A 25,379-nucleotide genomic window follows, 5' to 3' on the forward strand; every position below is an offset into this window, starting at 1 on the left:
AAACTTTCCGTGTAGGTGGCACATAGAAAAACATTTCCCTCTTCTTTAGTGGAATAGCAGAACCCTTCCTGGGACACAACTCCCTGGATAGGCCCAAGGCCAATCTTTTTAAAGTAATGTCCATTATTGTTAATGAAATTCAAGATGATTACATTTATGGTAATAGGACTGTGCACACCCAACTGCCGTCTTGAGGTGTCTGTCACTAGCACAGGTACACAGAAGGGAATGAACAGAGCACAAGGTTTCTCTCCACCCTACCCTGCACACCCCATGTAAGGATCAGACACAATAGTGTTCTGACCTTAGTGAAGTATAGGGACTGTTTTCTCCTATAGCCAACAGTGGTACAAGACACCGCAAAAGGGTCAAGAACACTGTCTAGGTGCACTAGGAGCATGGTACAGCTTTCACACTCACCTGGGACAGCCGAGAAGTAGGGAGAGATTTTTCTTTAGGAGATTCCTTGGGGTGGCAAGGATCTGCATCATCTTCACCACAAGCTACTACCCTAATGGCACCACCTGGCTGCATGGGCTTTAAGTGTGAGAAGTAGTGAATATGAAGTATAAAGGAGACAGGTACTTTTAAGAAAGGAGGCTAAAATATTTAACCTTATGTGGCTAAATATAGGCACCTATGTGAATCAGGCCACTTTTATAAAGGTGAAAGCCCCCATGTTTGAAAGGTTTGGACTTCTATCCTTAAATGGGGACTACACAACCAGCATTTCGTTGTTTTTCCCTTCTAAAGAACAAAATAACTACCATTCTTCTGGAAAGACGGTCAAAATTAGTGTTTATGGTGCATCTACATATAAAGTCTGTAACAAAATGTACAGATTAGCTAATATACAATATTTATAGTAATCCTTATGTAGGAGAGAACACAGTTACAACTATTAATAGATAAAGGACTGCAAAATACAGTCTAAGATATTTAATAATTAATAATTAAAATTATTTTAATCTTTTTGGAAATTCCAGATTTAATTGGGGGGGGTCCCCATCACAAATGGGAGTTCTTTTAAAATAATGTAGGCCCATCTGTGTTGAAATATTGAATGTAAAACCTGCTTTGACTCTTCCAAAGAGAAAGTAGTAATTCATCACAACTTTGGAGTGCTATCTATAGCAAAATCCCATCCTTCTATATTGTGTTAAAGCCTCATTCTGTACACCTAAAGTTTTTCAGAGGTAGCACTGAAGTTCATTTTCCTAATGCCACTATTTCTATTTATTTTAATTTTTTAAAGAGAAAACACTGTCTCTTTCTAAATTAAAAAATTCTCTGGATTGTGACTAAAATAATGGGGTCACTGAACATAATTCATCCAATATTAAGAATCTGTGTTTTATAAATGCTAAGGCATGTGATATACAATGACGTACAGGATACAAATTAAATAATATAACCTCTGTCCAAAAAAACCTCAAATATACTGTTTTACAAAAATAATAACAAAGTGAGCATAGAAACATTTATATTTCATTCAAAAAAACCCTAGATAATTAAATATCAATGATTTTTGTTGATTAAAATGTTCTTAATAGTTTTTTAAAAAATAATTTTACAGTGATAGTTTAAAATATTTTTCAAATGTTGAGCGTGAGTCCTCATGACATATTCTTTATTTTACACACAGATTTCTGTATCCATTTCTCCCACAGATCAGAATAGACTACCCTCCAATGTTTATTTTAACCAGTCAAAAATACATATTAAATGTTTTTAGTGCAATGCTCAATACAAAATGTGTATTTTTTTCCTTAAAGTTATTTCTTGTGGAGAACTTCCTGTACCTCCCAATGGGAATAAGATTGGAACTCAAATCACATATGGATCTACAGCTATATTCACTTGTGATTCCGGATTCATGCTAGTTGGCTCTACTGTAAGGGAATGTCTCTCTTCTGGACTCTGGAGTGGAACTGAGACCAGATGCTTAGGTATGAAAACTGTAATAATGGCCTGTCTGCCTTCTTTTACAAACTTTCTTTAGCAGGCATCAGCAAGTGGGCTAAGTCAACAAAGGCCTCTTCTTCCATGCACAGAACTTTTATGACTGTGATGATTCCTAACTTTTTCTTAACAATAGATATCTAGGGGGGGAACCTACAGTCCAATTAGTGTTTATTGACTCTGTCCATCCCTATGATTTACAAGAGTCTCAAGTTTAAACTAAAGGACCAAAATGCACCTACATTCCTATTAATGGACCTAGATATCTATGTATGTCTCTTTCAAAATCTACTCCCTAACCCCGCACATTGCAAGCAGAGTAGAGATGCTTTTTGAGGGTTTCTTCTGTGCTCAGTGGAATAATTTCAATGACACATTTCAGTGGATTATGATTCAGCATGTTTTGTTCTTGATTATTTTGTTGACTTTATTAGGACTGCATGCAATTAACATTTTCTTTTCAACTGAAGTCAAAGTGGTGATAGTGTTTTGATTTTTGAATGTAGCATTATAGTCCCATTTTCTTTTATTATCCTTGAGGTAGTAGGTGAGGGATATTAAAATATCCATAAAGTGGGATTTTCATAACTATCCAGACTAGCATCCTTCAGTAAAAATGCAGTACATTTAAGGCTGGGGCCAGAATACCAGTGTGAAGATTCCTTGTGTACAGTTTGCTGACATATTTGTACACTATTTTTTTTTCTTTGAGATAGCTGTGTTTCTGTAGCTCAAATTTTCTTCTATTGCCAGTCTTCAGCTAAAATACCTCTAGGCTTCAAATGATTCATGGATAAGCAAAAGAGTTACCTGTATATCCATAAATCTTTAGTAGAAACATTTTTGCTGACTCATAGTTGAGGGGAATGTGTTATTTTTATTTGTGTTTCCTTTCAGTTTAATATGCACACCACTTGACAGAGAAGAAAGAGGGTGCCGTTATTTGATAAATGTTTGTTTTTATTTAGGTTAAAAGGTATGATGAGGAAGAATATTTAAAAACTAAAAGCCATACATACACATACCATGTATAGAGTCAAAATCTGCTGAATTTTTCTTCCATAATTACCTGCTTGTTTGTTAAGGTCACAGCTATTATAGATTTGGAGAAATGAGAAATGATTATGAGAGAATCATTAGTCTCAAAAATGCTAATTTCTTAGAAAATCTTAGAAAACCTTGGCTGTTACTTTTGCAGAGCCTCTTGAACAGATTCTTTTAAATCAATTTAAGCAAAACAACTTCTTGCCAAGTAAGGAGGTAAGTATTTCAAGTCACACTTTTATTTAACTTTTTTTAATTTTTTGCCTGTAGAAACATAGGCAATTACTAAAAATGAGCTTGAAAATATTGACAGGTTATGCAATCTCTAATGAAAACTTGAAAGGGATAAGCTGAGTTGACCAGTCTTATATGAAATATGCAGTGACACTTTTTTCCCTGAGTTGTATTTGTTATTGTTAAGTGACAACACTTTAATATCCCATAGTAATAAGTTATTGACAAGGGGTATGAAAAGAACAGTATCAAAACAGTATAGAATAATCAAAAAGGTAATAGCTGAGTAAGAGTATGTTCTCAAATTATATTTTAAAAACTTTAATTCTGTCAGTGGGACTTTTTCAAAGGAAGAGGCAACATTTTACTGATAGAAATGGCAGACTGGGCACAATGTCACTGTAAAATTTGACAATGGTAACAGAAGCTGGTGATAGGAGAAATATATAAAATGGAGACAAGTAACACTCGCTCGACATTGTTGTTCTCAGAGCAGTGCCCCTGCTGGATGCTTTTTGAGTTGCATCTGTTTGTGAGAGAAGTGTTTTTCCCCCCAAAACTGTGATAGGTTCCCCAGTATGCTTTTACATTTGCTTACCCAGAGAGTAACTTGGTATTGACTGATGGAACTGTGATGCTGAGAATTGATTGAAAGACAGAGATTTGATTAATTAAGGTGGGAAAGATAGTAAACAGATGGTTTGGGGGAGAATGGAAAAAAGTGGAGGGAGGCAAATAGTGAGCTATGACAGTCCCAGAAGGCAAAAAGAGAGAAGATAAAGGGAAGGTTGGCCAAGAGAACAAACTATGGACATGGGCAAAAGAAGACAGAAGATAGTAGAGAGAGAGAAATATGAGCTGATATAAAAGAGAAGAGTTAATAGGGAACTGGACTTTTCAATCTCACAGACAAGGCATAACAAAAACCAGTGTCTGGAAGTTGAAGTTATAAATAATAATACATTGAAATGATGTAATTTCTTAGTGGAGAGAGTAATTAAACATTGAAACAGTTTGCCAGATGTGGTGGTGGTGGTCTCACTCTTGCGTGGGGTCTTCTAATATTAGATATTTTTTCTAAAAAATATGTTTTAATCCAGTTTTGGGTTGGATGGTCATGGTAGTACTTTCTGACCATGTAATCTATCAACTGTCTCCTTCATTCGTCAGCCAGGGGAAGAACAGGATTGCCTGTATTACCCTCAACAGCTCAAAGCACTTGCAGCTCTGCATTAAGACAAAGACAATAATCAAATCTCATGCTTCAGGGCTCCAGTGGTCATCTGCAGAGGTCACAAAGGATTTTTTTCTCCAGTACACACTTGGCCAGATATATTCTGGGTTGGTTGGTTGGTTGGTTGGTTTGTCTGTCTGTCTGTCTGTTTGTTTGTTTGTTTGTTTGTTTGAATCTTCCTCTTGAAGCATCATAGTTTGCACACAGCTGGAAATGGGGCATTGGATGGAGTGAATCAGTGCTGTGAGGTGGTAGAGAGAACCTTCTTTCTTAGATGCCTGGTTGGTGTCTCTTGCTCATGTGAGGAAAAACTTCCTAACTGTCGGAGTGGTTAAGCACTGGAATAAATTGCCTAGGGAGGTTGTGGAATCTCCATCATTGGAGATTTTTGAGAGCAGGTTGGACAAACACCTGTAAGGGATGGTCTAGATAATACTTAGTCTTGCCTTGAGTGCAGGGGACTGGACTAGATTACCTCTCAAGGTCGCTTCCAGTTCTATGATTCTATGTTCATAGTCAAACTGATCACCATATTTGGGGTTGGGAGGGAATTATTCTCCAGGTCAGATTTGCAGAGGTCTTGGGCTTTTCACCTTCCTCTCCTGCTGGCATCATCTGGGTATATCTCATCTAATAAATTCCGTTGACATTTCATGGGCCTCAGGCATTGGTGGCACCCAGATCTCTCCTGTTCTCTGACAGTGACACACCAACAGTTTAGTCTCCTAAGCATTGAAATGCTTTCATCTCACTAAAGTAATTGGAATCAATGTAGGGGCATCTGGGTGAAATTTAATCATCTGTAATACAGAGGAGGTCAGAATAGGTGATCTACTAGTCCCATCTGGCCCAAAGGCTTCGACTCCATGGGTGCTCCGGGGCTGGCCTTAAACTTTGTGAAACTGGGTGTGCAGTGGGAGGGAAAGCAAGAGGGAGTAGCTAATTCAGTGTGGAAGGAAAAGAGGTAAGTGAGCTGGGAGTGAGTAAACTGGGTGAGATGGAGACAGGAATGACAGGAGAGAAGGAAGAAAAACGATTGGGCTAGTCTCCATTACCTGACTTCTGGCATAGCCTTTTGAACTTGTGCCAACTGGCTATGAATCATTGCCAGATCAGACTGGTGGCCTTTTAAACCCACTTTCTACAGGGGGGAAAGGCCCCAGTTCAGTAAAACATTCCTTTTCCAAAGCTTCCATGGAATGCAATGTAACTTACGCACATGCTTTGCTGAATATGGATGGATGTGAACTTCTGCTTGAGTGGTTCCCTAAATTGTGGCCCAAATTACTAGAAATGGTACTAGCAATGGAAAACCAGGCCACTGGAGGGGGGAGAGAGAAATAATAATTTTTTTCATGGGGAAAAACTACAGGAAAACTTTGGGGAGATTGGGCAGAACTGAAGAGTTAGTCTACATTTGTTGGTTTGTTCATAAAACATAATTAGCTCATCGCAAGCAAGTCTAGTAGTATAAACTAGTACCAGGTAGATTTCCTCTTTTTAAATATAAATGTTGGATTGATTATTTATTTATTTACTCTTTTTTGTGGGAGATGGATAAACTTTTGTTTTTGTCTGCATGGGAATAGTTATTTTGTATTTCTGATTTAGTATTCTATTTTCATATTTACTTCTTTATAGTTGTATATTTAATACTTGTCACTGAAAAAATAAGATAAAACGTTCAGTAAATTGCACCTGGTATTTCAAAAATCTCCCAATCAGTGTTTAATCCTTTTTGCCTCCACAGTGGTCCCATAGCCTCCCCACTTTTGTTTGCCAAGCTGCAATGTTGCTCACACTCAGACAACTACAACAGACGCTGGGTGTGATTTAATTAGGCTGCAACTTTATTCTTAAATGTCCGTGAGTACCCAACAGATAAAAATATACAGTGCAGGTAATTCCATAATCATTTCAATACATACCGAGGGTGCTTCTGTCAGCCATGCCCCTTACCCATCCTGGACCCCAGCCAACCCGCTTCTGGGTTCTCACCATCTCCCCCCCTCGAATGAGGGTTACGGAGGGCCTATGAAGAAGGAGAATGGCTCCCTGCCATACCAGTTATAGCGCTGAACCCCTCCTCCCCTGTTTCCGCTCCTTTAAAGAATACCTCTTTTTAATTCTTTACCAATCCATTTTATCTGATCCCTGTATCCCTTCCCTATAGAGTACCTGCACGGGACGTCTGCCACAAGGAGGCACCAGCAACTAGTTTGTCTGCCTCCCCACATCCTAGCTGGGTCCCCAGACATCTCTTAATGCCCCCTTTAATATCAGCTGAAAACATGTCAGCTTCCAAGTCTGAAATGAATAATTCTGGTGCACCGTATGCTATGTCCAGATGCGAAATGACCGGCTGCCACCATGGCACCCATAAATCTGGCTACCTCCCTATTCACATACCTCCTAGTGTTTTTGGCTTGTGGGGGCTTCACAGTTCCTCTCCTTATCCTGCATCGCAACATGTCTGACCACACCATTTTTATTCCTGGGAAAAGTTCCATGATCTGCCCCAAGTCCCTCTGAGATCTGATCATTAAATCTGCCCCTTTAAACGTTCCCAAATCATTTTCCCCAAGGTGAAACATAATTATATCTGATGTCAGCTCACGGATCCCCACAGTGTACAAAAGGGGCATCTGCTGGTCCCATAATGTGTCCCTCCTCCCTTGCAGCTCAGAACTGCTTCACCACTGAGGCCCAGATGCAAACCTCCAAGCTGGAACCCCTCCCCTGTGCCCAGGAAACAGTACAATGCCCACAGATCCACAGGCCCGTCTGCCAGCATTTGGACTGAAAACACAATGGAAAATTTAAAACGGATTCCCCCACCTGGGGTTTTGCATATTTTCTGTACGCCTCAGCATGCCTAATACCCAATTGCCTGAATTGCACTAGGCTCCATACCCAGCTGGGCCACTGCTGTTGTTGCCGGAATCCTGAGTGCGTGGGAACCAAATTCATGTGCTGGGATCCCCAACTGTGTCATTCCCCATCCTGGTATGCTGTGAGTGGACTGCTATCATTGTGAATAAAGAGGGGTCCATTGCTCCCTGGTCTTATCACCATGTACGCCCTCACAGCCTCTAAAGGGCAGATCCAGGGCTTGCCACCATCCTGCAGATTAATGAATTCAGCCCAGCGTCCTTGAGCCATCTTTGACTTTTTCAAGGTTAATATAACCAATCACCCTCCCACCTCCCCCAGTGTATATCCCTCAGTTCCAAAGCCCTTCCAGAAGAATCCCTACAGGACATAGATATTAGCTCGCTTATCTGAAAAACTAAAAAAAAAAAAAAAAAAAAAAAATGCTACCAGAAATGCTGCCCTGAATAAGGCCACTACCTGTCCACAGTGACATGTGGGTTCCAGATTGCACCAGATGCCTAAGCATATTAACAGTATTGGGACCAACATGTATCCTCCATAAGATTAGTGCTTCAAGAGTGCCCCATTAGAAACCTTCAAACTAAATAACTGCTGCAAGGATCTGGGTAATTGTTCAGCCTACTGACAAATGTAAGGGCCAAAGACGAGTGGAGATGGTTCGGTTCCTCTGTAATGGGTCATATTGGTGACAGGCCTTCCAGATCCTGCAATTGCACAAAAACATCAAAATTCCTCCCATAGCTCCATAATGTTCACAGAGCCACCAACCTCTGTGCTACACTGACAACCATCATATGCCAAGGTTCCATAGAGCTAGTGGTATCCTTTTGGGTTCCTTGATGGCTCCTGGTGCCAGCTCCCAGAATCTGTCGATCTGGAAATGAGACATTGGATCTGGTATGCCACTGTCAACCCCAGGCACACGCTTGGAAGTGAAACAGATGTTAAAGCTTAAACATTGTAATACATAACTATAACTGTACTTCCATTTTAAGGGCTGGAGATTCCTTTAGAACCATCCCCTGGAAACCTTTAAAAGTGGGGAGGAGGAGTACTTGTGGCACCTTAGACACTAATAAATTTATTAGCGCATAAGCTTTCGTGGGCTACAGCCCACTTCCTCGGATGCATGGGTTCTGTTTAAGTCCTGTTGCATAAAGCAATGCCTTTCCCCCAAGCAGCCACATTGGGGACTGCAACCATTTCCTAACATATTTACCTAAAACTTACAATGACTTACAATTTAATCACCCTGTTAGAAAACTTCATGTCGCCTCCAGCTGCATAAAAATTGCAAAAATTTACAAAAATTGTGTAACCCAGGACCAAAACAATTACTATGCATCCAACAACCATGCAACACTGAACTTGATCCGTTAGAGAAGAAAGAGAATCCAACCAGCTAGTGCAAATTGCAATACATAACAAAACTTTACAGCACCACAAATAATGATAATATAATGCAAACTATAAGATTATTGTAGGCCCATACCAATACACTGCTCAGCACAAGGGAGAACACTTCCAAACAGCAATGGTAACAGATAGCCCAAGCTGTGTTGGTTGTCACTGGTTATGGATGTCATACATTGGTTTTGTTTGTTTCTGTTCACATAATGGATCAGTGTAACTTTATTTACCAGGAGAAGTGATTGTAGATACACTTAGGGAGAGGTAGCTGATTAGTAGAATTAGGATGTTTAAGAAACAAATAAACCTTTACCTATGTGGGACACATAGGTGTCCAACACATCCTTCCTAGAAAAAATAGGCTATTGTAAGATTTATTGTTTGGGTGCAGATATGGTGTGAGATCACCTAATGGAAGGGCATGTGAGGCATAAAGGAGGTCTAAAAGTCCCATTTCTGGCTGGAGAAGGATTCTGCACAATGCAAGCACTGTGGAAGAGAGCTGTGAGACACCCTCAGAGGCTCCCATTGCAAGCTCTTTGAAAGCATTTTGGACATAGAAGTGGCATTTTGGTGCTGGGGCTGCATTACACCGTTATTGAGGGTCTGTAGTCCTGAAGCCTATAAATTAACCTCAAGAAACTGCTGTAACTTAGACAGGCCTCCTGGGCTCATTGCACAGTTCTAATTGCAAAGGGTGTGGTAATTCCCTTGTATAAGCAGTCCAGTTGCCTCTGTGCCAGGGCTATGACAATGAATATTCAGAGTCTCTCCTCCTATGTTGAACTGAGTCCCATCTCATCCTGAATATTTTAAGTGCAATGCTGTATTGTGTGAATATTCATATTAATGAATCACCTCAATGGTTCAAATATTCACAGAAGGTGAATGCAAAAGGGAATGGCTATAGGAAATTCATTTTGTTAATTAGTATGTTTGCTCACAAAACATTTTTTTTGCAGTGTTGAAGCTAAATTGTCCATTAAGGAGGAATAGGTGAGTCTGATTTAATGTGGATGGGATAACAGAGCACTTCTAAGAAAAAACAGTGTTCCGAAACATTTAGAAAAATACCTCAAGCAGGTCTAGTATGGAGATCTTAGCAATAAATGAAATGTTTTGCAAGTTTTTTAGTAATGTGGAAAAACACACTTCAAATTGTTAGTTTAAAGTGACAGAGATAAAACTGTGACTACTGTATCTCTGAGTTTACAGAGTGCCTCTCACAATTTTACTGGATTCTTTCAATACAGAGAAAGTGAAATCATTTTCTGTGGGGGGAAATCTCTGTGATAAATACTGGAGAAACATTTAGAAGTATCAGAAATAGAGATTTCTATTGAATATACTGTTTATAACCAGGAGAATGAAAGATTTAGTTGTATTCTTTCCTCAGGGAAGAAAGCAAAATTTTTGATGGAGGAAATGGATTGCTGTACTTCAGTTTATATGAAACCTTTTTAGTACCTTTTTTTTACACCACTGACATTCCCTGCAGTTATGGATGTAAAGCAATATCTATAGGTGAAGAACAGCAGATATTTTAAAAAATAATTTTCAAATACAATAATTGATCATGAGTAAATTAAAAGTCAGAAAGAACATTACTATAAACTTAAACATATAAACTATTTTGACTCAAAATAATTAGTTATCCACACCTCTTTAAAATATGTAATATTTATATTTACACATTGTATAGTGATAGACCCAGGCCAGTTGGGTACAGCAAAGTAATAGAAGGCAGATATACTGGCCGGTGGATAAGCAGTTTTTTGTTCCCTGACTGACCAGAGCAGGGGCTGCTCCAGGCTAATGAGAACACCTGACTCCAATTAACCTGCAAAGAGTCAGGTGAGGCCGTTAAGCTAATGTGAACACCTGACTCTAATTAAGGCCCCTCTGATACTATAAAAGGCCGAGTCAGGCCAAGGAGAGCCAGGGAACCAGAGGAAGTGCAGCTGAAGCGCTGGGTAATGAAGACAACCTCAAGCCACTGGAAAGGGAGCCCTAAGGTAAGGGTGAAGAATGCGTTAAGAGAGAGAAGCGGGAGAGCTGTGGGGAAGTGGCCCAGGGAAATGTAGAAATGGCTGCTGCCATTAGGGTCCCTTGGCTGGAACCCGGAGTAGAGGGTGGGCCTGGGTTCCCCACAACCCGACACTAAAGAAACACCTCCTGGGAGGGGAAGACTGGCCCCTGTCAGGACAGGAGGCTAAACTGTTTGGGAATAAGCCCATAGGGAAAACAGAGACTGTGGGGGTTCTCTCACCAACTTCCTTGCTGGCTTATGATGAAAAGAGCTCAGTAGACTGTAACCCTGGCCCTAGAGAGAGAAGGGCTACATGGAGGGTCACAGTGAGCCTCTGAGGCTAACATAAACCACCTAGAAGAGCGGGACCCATGGGGACAAGGTCGGAGCTCTGCCACAATATATAATTTCGAACTGCACGGTTTCATGCATATGTAGCCAATGATTTTAGTTTAGTGTTCACTTATACTTCTATAATCTACAACTTTACTCTAACATACAATGATTATATGTGACATAACATGTTAATCATAACATCACCCAATAAGAGAACACTAAACGAAAATCATTGGCTACATCTGTAAGTAGAAATATTGCATATATATTCTTTTTTCTGCTTAATTAATCAAAATAAAGTAAGGTGCAGGTAATCAACTGACAAAAACAAGTAATTGAATCCATGGCAACAAAGAATGAGTTTCCCTTCTTTGTCTAATTCAGGTACTACTTTCTGTGGAAGATAAAATTCACTGGAATCAGCAAATTCTAGGAAAAGATTATATTTTCTGATCTTTGTAAAGCCATAGTTTAGGAGCAAAAAATAGCCAATGCTTTAAAAGCCAAAGAATACATTTTTTTTTCTTTTTAAAATATAAATGAGTTTTTAGCACTATCTGGGAAAATATGTACTTTCTAAACTGGGGGTGGGGGGAAGTAGTAATATTTTTCAAATATAACTCATCAACCATTCAAAATCAAACACTCAACAATACCAGAGTGGCAATAGCAGAATGTAGGATCAGTTTAGCAAGAATCACAGGAAAAATATTTTTAGCTGAAATATGAAATATTTTAGAGACTTGAAGAATAGGATTAAAGTTATTAATAAAATCACAAACAAATTAATATCCCCCTCAAGTTCTCAAGGAAGGCCAAGTGTGTAACTATCACAGCTTTTATCCAAGATAATTTTCAAATACATTAATTATCTATGTAACATTACAAAATCCATAATAAGATCACTCAATGTTTTACTGATTTCCTGAAGAGGCTCCAAAACAGAGTCTTTCTCCCCTCCCATTTAATGGCTGTAACACTATTTTCTGTCCACCCATCCCTATGCACCAAATCAGACATTCAAGATGAAGCAGTATTCACTTTGTTATGACAGGAATTAAAACCTGTTTGAATAGCCCCCACCTTGTGGGATCTAGTTTAATGAAGGCTCACACAAATATGCTAGTCACATCATTTGCTGTATTTCTGGAAGGCCCTCAGATAGTACAGTAATGAGGGACATATAAGAATGAGAATATAATCCAAATAGTTTTTAAATTATAGAGGAAATGATTCCTATCCATGTTTTTTTTCTTCAGGATGGATTGACTAGCCTGTTCCAAACTGTCCACAACAGGTCTGACTCCTTCCTCTGTCTTTCCTCTCACTGAACAGCTCATTGGTGGCTTTTCTCTCTGCAGGTTCCCTCACTGGGATGGCCTGCAAGCAGCTCCTGCTCCATATGGGCCTCTCACCAACCAGACAAAAGGGATCTGTCTATCTTATATCTCTCCTTTTTTTCCCTGCAGCATACATTGCTTTAAGGCTTATAGTCCCCATATGTCCTGGGAATAAGCAGCCCCACAATACCCCTGTTCCATGTATAAACAAGCAACAGTGCAGAGCTAGGCTTGAACCCCTCTTATATGGTTATCTTGTCCTGTGACACTACTAAACACAAAATACTCCAAAAAGCCTCAAACAATTCATGTGAGGCTTCTAGGTCACATGGCTTCTTGCACCTATATGGTTCAATACTTCGGACTGACTCAAAATTCTTCAGGGCTGGTTGTCATCAGTCTACTCAACAAGCCACTATCAGCGAGACTCTGTGATAAGTGTGCTCTCCCATGTCTTCATCTCCCTAGAATGGTGGACAAATCCAGCCAAGGCATGTGTAGGCTTTCCATTGCCCACCTGCAACTGACTCTCACACTAATGACATGCTTTGGCCCTAGGATGGTGAGCCCGCCTAAGTTCTCTACAAACACAGGGTCTGTGGTCCTCAGAGGACTTACCTTTACACATTAGTGTCCGGGAACTGAAAGCTGTCAGACAGGTGTGGCAGGCAGTTCTATCACAGATCAGGGGAGGCAGCCTATTAGTAGTCACAAACAACACAACAGCAATATTTTACCTCAACAAGCAGATGGGTGTCCACTCTTCTCCACTATGTCAAGAAATTAATCTATTCTGGGAGTATTCCCAACTCAGTAGATCTAGAAAAATCTTACTTGCAGGGCATGCAGAATGATCTAGCAGGCCACCTGAGCAGATCATATACTACTCCTGGGGGCATTCTGCAACAACAACAAAAATTCTGCACACAATATTTTAAAATTCTGCAAATTTTATTTGTCAAAATAACACTACATAATAACACCAGTTTCAATTGTTTTGGTAATTTATTTCAAAATACCTGTCAGGAAATATGTCTGTAACAATAAAAAAACACACAAATTTCCCCCCAGGAGTAGAGAGTTAAAAAAACCCCTGTGACAACCCAGTTCCTGTTTCTCTGCCCCCTTCCCCCTCCCCAGAGAGCACCTGTGCCTCCAGTAGCCAATACACCTGAACCCCCTCATCCCAGATACCTGCACCCCTTCCCCTCCAGAGGCCAGCTGCGGGCCACCCCCCTTGGCCAGACACCTGTCCCCCTTCCCCCGCGCCAAGGGTTGCAGAGGGAGAAACAGCCTGATGCTCGGACCCAGGCTGCACAGAGTTTACTGTGTGCTGCCCTTTCCTTCCCTCAGGGCATGCTGGGAACTGCAGCTGCCAGGAACTCTCTAGCTCCCTCTTTCTCTCTCCTCAGCAGTGTCTTCTAAGTTGGGCTCTGCTGAGCAGCAGTGCAGCCCATTTCTGCAAGGAAAGGAAATTATGTGTGCATAATGTTAATTTCTGCAAACTTCTGCATTGCACAGTGTTGCAGAATTCCCCAAGGAGTAATTTACAAATTGCAAGTGGTCTGTTCACCCAGATGTGACTAGATACTTCTTCCAACAGTGGGAGTTTCCCCAAATAGACCTACTTGCAAGGAAGTCCAACAAAAAGTGTCAGAAGTTCTGTTCCCTACAGGGCCACAGTTTACATGCCATAACAGATGCCGTTTTACGAATGTGGTCAAGCATGCCCCTCTTCTCTCTTCCACCAGTTCTGATCATTCACAGATTATTGCTAAAAATAAGAGAAGACCAGGACAGGCAGACTTATAACACTGGCATGGCCCCCAGCACTGGTTCTCCACTCTCCTGGTGCTGTCAGTGAAACTTCCAATTTCACTTCCACTGGACTAGGAACAAATCTCCCAGGATCGCAGTTGCATTCTTCACCTGAGCCTACAATCCCTTCACATAACTGCAAAGATGTTCCACTAGAGAGCAGTCTTGCTTGAAAGAGGTTCAAGAGATCCTGCTATATAGTAGAAAGCCTTCTACAAAAGCTACTTACCTTGCTAAATAGAGGCATAGCTCCATCTGGTCTCACTAAAATGGGGTGTTACTGAGTTCTTCAGTTCAACATGTTCTGGACTACTTATAAAACCTGAAACATCAAGATTTGGCAGTTAGTTCCACCAAAGTATATCTTGACACTACTTTCAGCTTTCCATCCTAAGGTGGATAATGACTGTTTTCTCCAATGACACGTCCCTTAGGTTTTTAAACTGCTTAGTTAAATCATATCCTCAAAGGCAATACCCTATTCCCTCATGGGATTTAAACTTACTATTGTTAAGGCTTATGGGTCCCCCATTTGAACCACTGGCCACCTTTTTCTCTCCTGCTTACATCAATGAAGATGGCTTTTCTGGTGGCCATTACTTTGGCCAGAAGAATAGGGGAGCTGCAGGCATTAATGTTGGGGACTGCATATACAATCTGTTTTAAGGATAAGGTTTACCTGCGCCCTCATCTGAAGTTTTTCCCAAAGGTGGTTTCCTCTTTCCACATTAACCAGCCAATTTATTTGCCTGATTTCTGCTCACAACCACATACTGTGACAGGGTCAGGCCAGATGGCTACAAGAGAGTAATAGAAGGCAGATATATTATCCCCAGCCTAAGTAGGCCCCTTTTCCCTGGGTAAGGTAACAGGGAAGGTTCCATAACTATCAGGAACCTTCTGGAGACAATTAAGACAGACAGGCTGATTAGAACACCTGCAGCCAATCAAGAAGCTGCTAGAATCAAGGTTGGCAGGCTAATCAGGGCACCTGGGTTTTAAAAAGGAGCTCACTTCAGTTTGTGGTGTGCTTGTGAGGGGCTGGGAGCAAGAGGCCCTAGGAGCTGAGAGTGAGAATGCGGACTGTTGGAGGACTGAAGTGTACAAGCATTATCAGACACCAGGAGGAAGGTCCTATAGTGGGGATGAAGAAGGTGTTGGGAGGAGGCCATGGGGCAGTAGCCTAGCGAGTTGTAGCTATTGCACAGTTGTTCCAGGAGGCACTCTAGACAGCTGCATTCCACAGGGCCCTGGGCTGGAACCCGGATAGAGGGCAGGCCTAGGTTCCCCCCAACCTCCCAACTCCTGGTCAGACATAGGAAGAGTTGACCTGGACTGTGGGTTCATGAAAACAGTCAAATTAAGGGCTGGCATGAAGCTCCAAGATGAGCAAATCCACCAGTAAGCGCATGACCCACCAAGGTAGAGGAAGAACTTTGTCACAACTGGTGTTAGAAGTGGGATTTGGTGTCCACAGCGTGGCGGAAGAAGGAGGGTGTTTGGGGGGGAAAAAAGAGGGAGAGGGTCTTTTTTTTTTTAACGACAATGGAAGAGGTAGTGCGGGCACTGATACAAGCCACGGCTGCCCAGCAGGAGGCTACTCGTGTCCAGGCAGCAGCCCAACAGGAGGCAGTGCGGCTGCAGCAAGAGACTAATCATCTGCTGATGGACCAGACTGCTCAAGACCGGGCTATGTTGCGGGAGGTGGTAAACAAGGTAAAGGCCTTTACAGAGCTGAACCGCGGCCACGATGGGACGCAGATCATGCGGGCCAGCAATTGGCTGCAGAAAATGACGCGGGAGGATAATGTAGAGGCATACCTCCTGGCCTTTGAGAGGACAGCTCTGCAGGAGGTTTGGCCCCAAGAACAGTGGTCTGGCATCCTCGCTCCATTCCTGTGTGGGGAGACCCAGAAGGCCGAATATTATTTGCCTGAAGAGTCTGCGGCAGACTACCCCCAGCTGAAAGCAGAGATCCTGGCCAGATCTGGGGTAAGGACCGCAGTGCGGGCCCAGCAATATCATGAGTGGAGATGCCAGGAAAACAAAACCCCGCGGTCCCAATTATATGACCTCATCCATCTCTAATGAAAGTGGTTACGAACTGAGTCCCGGAGTCCCGAGGAGATACTAGAGGTTCTTGTCATCTACCGGTACATGAGAGGACTACCGCCAGACCTTCGCGCCTCGGTAAGCCAGAATGAACCCTCCACCTACGATGAGGTTGTCACGCTGGTAGAAAGGCGAAGGACGGCAAGGGAGCTGACCCGACCAGTTAAGGAAGAAGCACCCTGGGGTAAACTAGCATCACCAAGCCCTAAAGCTCGGGTGACTGGGCCACCAGGAGAGCCCAGGTGGAAAAAGAGAGGGGCTGAAGGCCCACCAGAAACCACAAAGAGTCGGAGCACTGAGGGGAAAGAGGATCGTGATGTTAGACTGCCCAAACCAAGAGACCAGGGAACGCCTAGGGCTCCATACAGATGTTAGGCCTGCAGGGAGTGGTGACACATAGCTGCACAGTGTCCCAATGCCGAGGAGTCTATGCAGTGTAACCTGGGGAACTGGGCAGACCAATGCCCCCTAATCCATCTTGTGGTCGTCTCACTAACCCCACATATATACACCAGACCAGTGAAGCTAAATGGGGTAGAGACCACAGCACTGGTTGATTCAGGGAGTGCTATCACGCTTGTCTCGGGGAAGCTCGTGAAGCGTAGTCAGCTACTGTGGGCTAAGCGTACGGGGATAACATGTGTCCATGGGACAGTTGGTTATCACCCCACCATCCCAGTAAAAATCAAGATTGAGGGGAACACTATTGAGGTAGCAGCAGGTGTAGTCCCTAAACTCCCATACCCCGTGCTTATAGGGAGGGACTTCCCAGGGTTTCGAGACTTACTCCCAGTAGGGGAATTGGAGAAATGGGGAAGCCCTGAAAGTAGTGAGGCATCCACAGTAGACTGTCAACCCCCAACCTTCTCTGAAATATCCCCAGATTTGTTCTCCACTCCCAGACAGCGTAGAAAGATGAAAAGGGAAAGAAGGGCAGCTAAGGCCTTGGGAACCCAAATACTGGCCCAAAGCCAGAGGGTCGTTCTCATAGGTAGGTGGACCCAAGCAGCTGAAAAGGAAGCCACCCAGGAGGGAGAAGCACCCGAGTCTGACCCACACACTAACGCCTCTGAACCAGTAGAGGCAACAGAGACTGACCCCCCTAGATCTCGGGCAGATTAGCCCGAGAGAGGAAATTTTGGATGGGACCAGGCTGAAGACCCAAGGTACGACAACATTAGGAAGGAGGTGACTGAAATAGATGGGGTCCCCGTGGAAGGGAAAACCCAGGGAACCAGGACCCTGCTTCATAATGAAGAAGAATCTCTTATACCGGGTTGCACCAGTTCAGGGGCAGAAGGTACAGCAGATCCTAGTACCTCAAAAACACCAGAATGCTGTATTAAGTCTGGCCCATAGTCATCTTTTTGGGGGGCATTTGGGGGTAGAGAAGACCCTTGCACAGGTTCTGTGACAATTCTTCTGGCCCGGAGTACATAACGAAGTGCGGAGGTACTGTGCATCCTGCCCGGAGTGTCAGCTGCACAGTCCCCATCCCCACTTGAGGGCACCTTTAGTACTCCTTCCCATCATAGAGGTCCCCTTTGAGTAAATAGCCATGGACGTAGTGGGACCCCTGGAGAAGACAGCCCGGGGCCACCAATATATACTTCAGAGTAGCAGCCGTGTTAGTCTGTATTTGCAAAAAGAAAAGGAGTACTTGTGGCACCTTAGAGACTAACCAATTTATTTGAGCATAAGCTTTCGTGAGCTACAGCATCCGATGAAGTGAGCTGTAGCTCACGAAAGCTTATGCTCAAATAAATTGGTTAGTCTCAAAGGTGCCACAAGTACTCCTTTTCTTTTTGCAATATATACTTGTCATTCTGGATTATGCTACTCGCTACCCAGAAGCCGACCCCCTGCGGAACATGGCCTCTAAAACAATAGCTAAAGAGTTGGTTGGGATCTTTGCCCGAGTGGGGCTACCAAAGGAGATATTAACAGACCAAGGTACTCCATTTATGTCGAAGCTAATGAAGGACCTCTGTACGCTGCTCCATATACATACCCTGAGAACTTCAGTCTATCATCCGCAGACTGATGAACTGGTAGAAAGGTTTAACCGAACCCTCAAGGCAATGATAAGGAAAGTGGTAAGTCGGGACGGGAAAGATTGGGACACCCTACTATCCTATCTTATGTTTGCAATCCCGGAGGTACCTCAGGCCTCAACTGGGTTTTCCCCTTTGAATTATTATACGGACACCACCCCCGTGGCATACTAGATATCGCAAAAGAAATCTGGGAAGAGGAACGCAGTGAAGGGAGAAATATAATTGACCATGTGTTGCAGATGCGAGAACGGATAGCCTGGGTCACCCCAATTGTACCAGAACATTTGGAAAAGGCTCAGGAGGCCCTGCGAACCCATTACAATCGCCAGGCAAAAGTCCAACAGTTCCAACCAGGGGATCGGGTGATGGTGTTGGTACCCACAGCAGAAAGCAAGCATTTCGTCCAATGGCAGGGGCCCTATGAGGTGGTTGAACCCGTGGGGGAAGTAACCTGCAAGGTGCGGCAGCCAGGATGCCGGAAACAAGAACAAATTTATCACATTAACCTCTTAAAGCCTTGGCACCAATGAGAGGAGTGTGTAGTGGCCCAAGAGACCCCGATCCAGGGAAATAACATGCAGGAGCAGATCAGGATATCCACTGATCTGACACCAAACCAGAAGAAGGAGGTAACTGAGATGATCAACCGATACCAGGATGTGTTTTCAACCAAACCAGGCCGGACCACCGAGGCATATCACCACATTATCACAGACCCTGGGGCAAAGGTAACTTTAAGGCCCTATCCGGTCCCAGCAGCAAAAAGGGAGGAGATCAAGGCAGAGGTAAAAAGGATATTGGAGCTGGGAGTCATCGAAGAGTCCCACAGTCAGTGGTCAAGCCCGATTGTGTTGGTGCCCAAACCCGATGGCACCACTAGGTTTTGTAATGACTTTCGCTGGCTGAATGAGATATCCAAATTCGATGCACACCCCATGCCCCATATCGATGAGTTAGTTGACCGCCTGGGCAATGCCCGATTTTTGACCACCCTTGATTTAACAAAGGGATACTGGCAGATTCCCCTTGCCAAAGATGCGAAAGAAAAGACGACATTCTCTGCACCAGAGGGTCTGTTTCAATATACTGTTCTTCCTTTTGGACTGCACGGGGCACCTGCCAACTTCCAGCGTCTTTTGGACAAGCTCCTACGGCCCATACCAGTTATGCAGCGGCATACCTGGATGATGTGATTATTCACACCCCCGACTGGGAAACCCACTTAGGAAAGGTGGAAGCAGTTCTGGACATGCTAAGATGGGCTGGCCTCACAGCCAACCCAGCCAAGTGTGCTATAGGGCTAGCTGAGGCTAAATACCTTGGCGCCATTGTAGGAAGAGGCATGATCAAGCCCCAACTAAACAAACTAGAGGCTATCCAAAATTGGCCCTGGCCGAATCAGAAAAAGCAAGTCCAGGCATTCCTGGGTGTGGTGGGATACTACCGATGATTTAGTCCCCATTTTGCTACCAGAGCGAGTCCCCTGACAGACCTGATAAAAGCCCGGGGTCCAGACATGGTGAAGTGGACAGATGCCGCAGAGAAAGCATTCATAGATCTACGGACAGCCCTCTGCAATAACCCCATGCTTATAGCCCCAGACTTCAACAAAGAATTCATTTTACAAACAGATGCATCTGAAGTAGGATTGGGAGCTGTCCTATCGCAGATGGTCGGAGATGAAGAACACCCAATCCTCTACCTCAGCAGGAAACTTCTCCCGAGAGAGAGCAGAAGTATGCCGTGGTTGAAAGAGAGTGCCTAGCTGTGAAATGGGCCATGGAAACACTACGTTGTTACCTTCTGGGATGACGGTTTACCCTTGTGACCGACCATGCACCCCTCCAGTGGATGCAGCAAAATAAAGAGAAGAATGCAAGGGTGACCAGATGGTTCCTGTCCCTAAAACCTTTCCAGTTCACCATACAACATTGGGCTGGAAGCCACCAAGGCAATGCAGATGGCTTGTCAAGAGTACACTGCCTGACATCCCAAGTTGCCCAACCCCGTAGTGTTGAGCAGGAGAGGGGGACGGGGGGGGGTGGGATATGTGACAGGGTCAGGCCAGATGGCTACAGGAGAATAATAGAAGGCAGATATATTATCCCCAGGCTAACTAGGTCCCTTTTCCCTGGGTAAGGTAACAGGGAAGTTTCCAGAACAATCAGGAACCTTCTGGAGACAATTAAGACAGACAGGCTGATTAGAACACCTGCAGCCAATCAAGAAGCTGCTAGAATCAAGGTTGGCAGGCTAATCAGGGCACCTGGGTTTTAAAAAGGAGCTCACTTCAGTTTGTGGTGTGCGTGTGAGCACCTGGGAGCAAGAGGCACTAGGAGCTGAGAGTGAGAACGCGGACTGTTGGAGGTCTGAGGTTTATGAGCATTATCAGACACCAGGAGGAAGGTCCTATAGTGAGGATAAAGAAGGTGTTGGGAAGAGGTCATGGGGAAATAGCCCAGGGAGTTGTAGCTGTCGCACAGCTGTTCCAGGAGGCACTCTAGACAGTTGCATTCCACAGGGCCCTGGGCTGGAACCCGGAGTAGAGGGCAGGCCTGGGTTCCACCCAGACCTCCCAACTCCTGGTCAGACACAGGAGGAGTTGACCTGGACTGTGGGTTCACGAAAACAGCCAAACTAAGGGCTGCCGTGAAGCTCCAAGGTGAGCAAATCCGCCAATAAGCGCAAGACCCACCAAGGTAGTGGAGGAACTTTGTCACAATACAAAAAGGGCAGAAGAATGTTTGCATACCTTGGATGTCAGAAGATCCTTTCAATTTTATCTAGATTGAACCAGACACTTTTGTAAATTATCCCAGCTGTTCATAGCAGTCGCTGACAGAGAGAGAGGTCAATCACTCTCCATTTAGAGAATTTCTTCTTGGTTGCATCCTGTATATGCATGTGCTGTAGGTTGGCTAGTGTCACTCTGCATGACACAGTCACAGCTCAGTTGACGAGGTCACAATTGGCCTTTTGGGCAAGATTCCAGAGACGATGCTAAAGGGCGTGGAGTTGTTCTCCAATCTGTATTAAAATAGACTCTTCTTCTGTGGCTTGTGAGTCACCAAGAGTGAAATGTACACACGTAATCCCTTGAAGAAGAAAAAGCAGTTACTAACCTGTTCTGTGACTGTTGCTCTTTGAGACATGTTGTTTATGTCCATTCTGTGACTACTGCTCTATATTGGAGTTTCAGCAAGAAGGAATTGAGCAGGGCTAAGGGTGGCTTTGGCCTTCATACTGAATGTGTGGTGTGCCACGCCAGGGGGAGCTCAAGCCACCTAGAAGGTATTGCTGGGGGAAGAAGGTTCCAGTGGCCATGCCCTGGCCTCAGAGACACCAAGATTGGAATGGACAAGTGTGACACATCTCAAAAAACAATTACAGAACAGGTAAGTAACTGTTTGTTTGTTTTTTTAATGGCAAAAAAAGTTACTGTGCATGTGCAACATCTATTTTACTAAACAAAACAATTTGTACTTTTTCCTGACCAAAAACTTTATCCATATTGTAGGCTAAATGCGATAAAAACTTTCCATTAAAAAAAAAGAGCGAGAGAGACTGGAGTACAAAGAAACACCAGCTTCTACACTGAATTGTACTTTTATATCTTTAAAATGTCCAGATAGGTTCGTTTCAAACATTGTTAATAAAAGACAAAAGAATCACACCTTCCCTGGCAGGAAGCCCTGAAAACAAAGGTTAGGATGGAAATTCTGAAAGGCCATTAACAACGGAAGTGGTAATAAAAATGTGTGTGTGTACATGAGAGAGAGAGAGAGAGACAGAGAGAGAGGAAAATGCAGCTATTGGTATGCTCACATTCTTATAAATATCAAATGGGCACTTTGGGATTCTTTCCATCACAGTCACCTTAACAAAAAATGACAAAAGAAGAAGAAATCTGGTAATAATCATTAAAATAGCTTGAGTCTCAAGGGAATCAAACAAAAAAGACTAGAATAGAAGACAAGTAAAAATTACTCTTGCAAGTTTGCCAAATTTTAGTCATAGTATTTTCATTTAAAAACCTGTTTCTTTGTCTCTTTTTTGCCTGTATAATGAGGCAGCCATTCTCAAAGATGTACAGACAAAGAAAGTGGTTTCCTTGGTTATGGGAACTTCAGTAAATGAAAGTTCTCAGAAGAGCCCCTCCTTTTCTGAATTTTTTCCTTTCATTTTGGCAGCCTATATATTAGCTTGCAATACAGAGAATCAGAACCAAGGAGTTCATTCTGGCTTTTGTTATATTGTTTGGTTTGGTTTGGTTTCTCTCCATTTATTTTGTGAGGGAAGCCAAATCTGTGGTTGTGTGGAATTAAGAGGGGGGAAATAAATAAAATTAAAAAAAACCACCTTCTGGAATACACTAGTGAGCGTTTGCCTTTGTTAGGGCTGAGATGGATGTGCCTATAAATGAGTGTAGATTTCAGCAGTGGTTACAGATGTTCTCTTATCAGAATATGCAGGAACTATGTATGTCTGTGCTGACAGGACATTTTCTGTAGTATCCACATTTAAAAACAAGAAGACAGATACCATCAGTATGTAGTTTATCATCAGTTCCTGCCTGACAGATGGTGTTTTCAGAATTTATTAATTGGGGCTGATCCTAAAAGTCTTCACCTAGCTTTCACTCAGCTCTTTGTCAGGCAAAATTTCTACTGAAGGCCGAGTAAATAATGGGTAAAAACTGGGTAAAACCTTCAGGACTTAGCCCCTAATGCTTTTGGCTTATTTTTAGATTATCAGATAAAGGTGTCATGTTAGTATGACATATTATGCTATATTGAGGGTTTTTTAGCATGTATGATAGTTAGTTGCCTTTGGATTCTAGAATAGTAGAACTATCTTCATATTTTTTTCTAGCTGTGGACCTAGATCCTTTCACTTCTGAAGCCCTACAGCCTGATTTCACCACAACCTCTGCTCTGGGACACTTCAGCTGGGAGCGAGACACACTTCTGAACAGGGCCGGCTCTAGGTTTTTTGTCGCCCCAAGTGCAAAAAATAAAAGGGGGGGGGCAGAGTGCTGCCCCTTGAAAAGTGTCACCCCAAGCACGTGCTTGGTTTGCTGGTGCCTAGAGCCGGCCCTGCTTCTGAACACTCAACAATTGGGGTGAAAGTAGGCTGTACTATTCATAGAGAACAACTGAATCAATGCAATTCATAGAGAACAACTGAATTCCTGAATGGTGAATATTTCAAAATTAGTCATGTAACATTTTTTATGTTCCCTAATTGGAAGTAGGAAGGCATAATTAAGCCACAGGGCCTCGGAATCTCTGAAAGGTAGGGTGAGAGCAATTTTGGAGTTAGGAGGAGCCAGGCTGGCAGGATCTGTGAAATTTTTAGGACATTTCAACCTTTCTCAAACTGTGTTCAGATACCACTGCTAGACTGGGATAGATTTAAAATGAATTTTCTCTGTTACAGCCATGCAAATTTCCTGTGACATGTATGCACAGTTCCAGAAATTGCACCCAGATCCTAGAGTGGTTTATTTAATTGCTTCAGTACTGTTTTGCCAGGGAGATAGAGCCAGGTCTTCCTTGTGCTTAGGTCTTTTGCTCTGTTTCTGTCCTTCCCATGCTGCTCTTTGTGGGACAGGCTCCTTATTTCATCTTCTTGAAGAGGGTTAAACCATTCAGATGTCAGACACAGGATAAAACTTCAGTAAGTTAAGAGAAAGGGGATGCTCAGAGAAGAGTGTACTCTTTGTTACTAATACCATTTTAGTAGTAATTATTTTAAATTTTAATATTAAATATTGGTTAACAGCTCTGTTTTCTCTGTGGGGAGGGTAGCTTACCATTCTTTTAAGCTCCTTAGTTTTTTGTTGTTGTTTTGTGTCCATTCATTTGTTGTTGTTTTTCCTTTTGTGCACTTCTACATAGTTTACGCCCCCTCAGCATGGCCAGACTGTAGCTACCCCACATGCCTTAGAAAAGCATTTTCTTGATAGACCGTAAAATGAAATTTACTGCAGCTAGAGCGCAAAATGTTGAGGCAACCAAAAGTAGCTTACAGGTGGCATAAAATCTGGTCCCCTGCAACCTGTTTGATGTGAACTCCCATTGATGGGGAGAGAATCTTCCCAGTTCAATATCCTCTCCTCCCCCTTGTAACAGGAAGGCCTGGTGGGTTGGGCCTTCTGGGGCCAAGTCTATAAAACCTACTAAAACAAAACTAGAACAAAATACAGTTTTTCTGGAAACTCAACAGGGACCCTGAAGCAGACTTTGATAACAGGGGCATTATTTCAGGAACATATGACAAGGAATGCAGTTGTTCTTGTCCCTAGTACAGCATGGGGAGCATGTAATGGACAAGGCTCATGAGGGGAACAATAGCAGATGTGGGCCTCTACTCCTTGCTTAGGAAGGGTGTTGTGCGACTGGATCAGTGGTATGCATGAATTCATTCACTAGCAGTGTTGTGAATTTTGATGATATTATGGTGAGTCTCGCAATATATGGTGTCTTCCTTAAAGCATCAGGCGGTAGCCGTGTTAGTCTGTATCCACAAAAACAACAAGGAGTCCGGTGGCACCTTAAAGACTAACAGATTTGGGCATAAGCTTTTGTTTTTTACCCACGAAAGCTTATGCCCAAATAAATCTGTTAGTCTTTAAGGTGCCACCGGTCTCCTTGTTGTTTCTTAAAGCATCAGCTGCTGGACGCAACTGATTACAAGAGAATTTCAGCTTTTATTTTTTTTAAAAGAATGAAAAGGAGAGAAAATTCTGAAAATGTGACTTGAAAGGCTCAGAAACCTCATAGCAAATAAATAGAATCCAAAACATAATAATTTAAAAATCCTCATGATTTTTAAGCAATCTTGTGATTTTATGGGGCCTGACTCATTATTTTTGAATACTTGGACGTGGCAATACTGCACTGGCT

General features: G+C 42.9%; 1 protein-coding gene across 1 annotated transcript in view; it reads left to right on the forward strand.

The window, feature by feature from the left end:
- The window catches only part of CSMD3 (CUB and Sushi multiple domains 3), a 1,169,988-nt gene that overhangs the window by 1,047,202 nt on the left and 97,407 nt on the right, over positions 1–25,379 (forward strand). The window contains exon 53 of the mRNA XM_074943928.1: positions 1,776–1,949. Coding sequence (XP_074800029.1) covers positions 1,776–1,949 — 174 coding nt within the window. The remainder of the gene's footprint in view (positions 1–1,775; positions 1,950–25,379) is intronic.

Source organism: Natator depressus, chromosome 2, assembly GCF_965152275.1.
Source record: "Natator depressus isolate rNatDep1 chromosome 2, rNatDep2.hap1, whole genome shotgun sequence".
In the NCBI taxonomy this organism is placed as follows: domain Eukaryota; kingdom Metazoa; phylum Chordata; order Testudines; family Cheloniidae; genus Natator; species Natator depressus.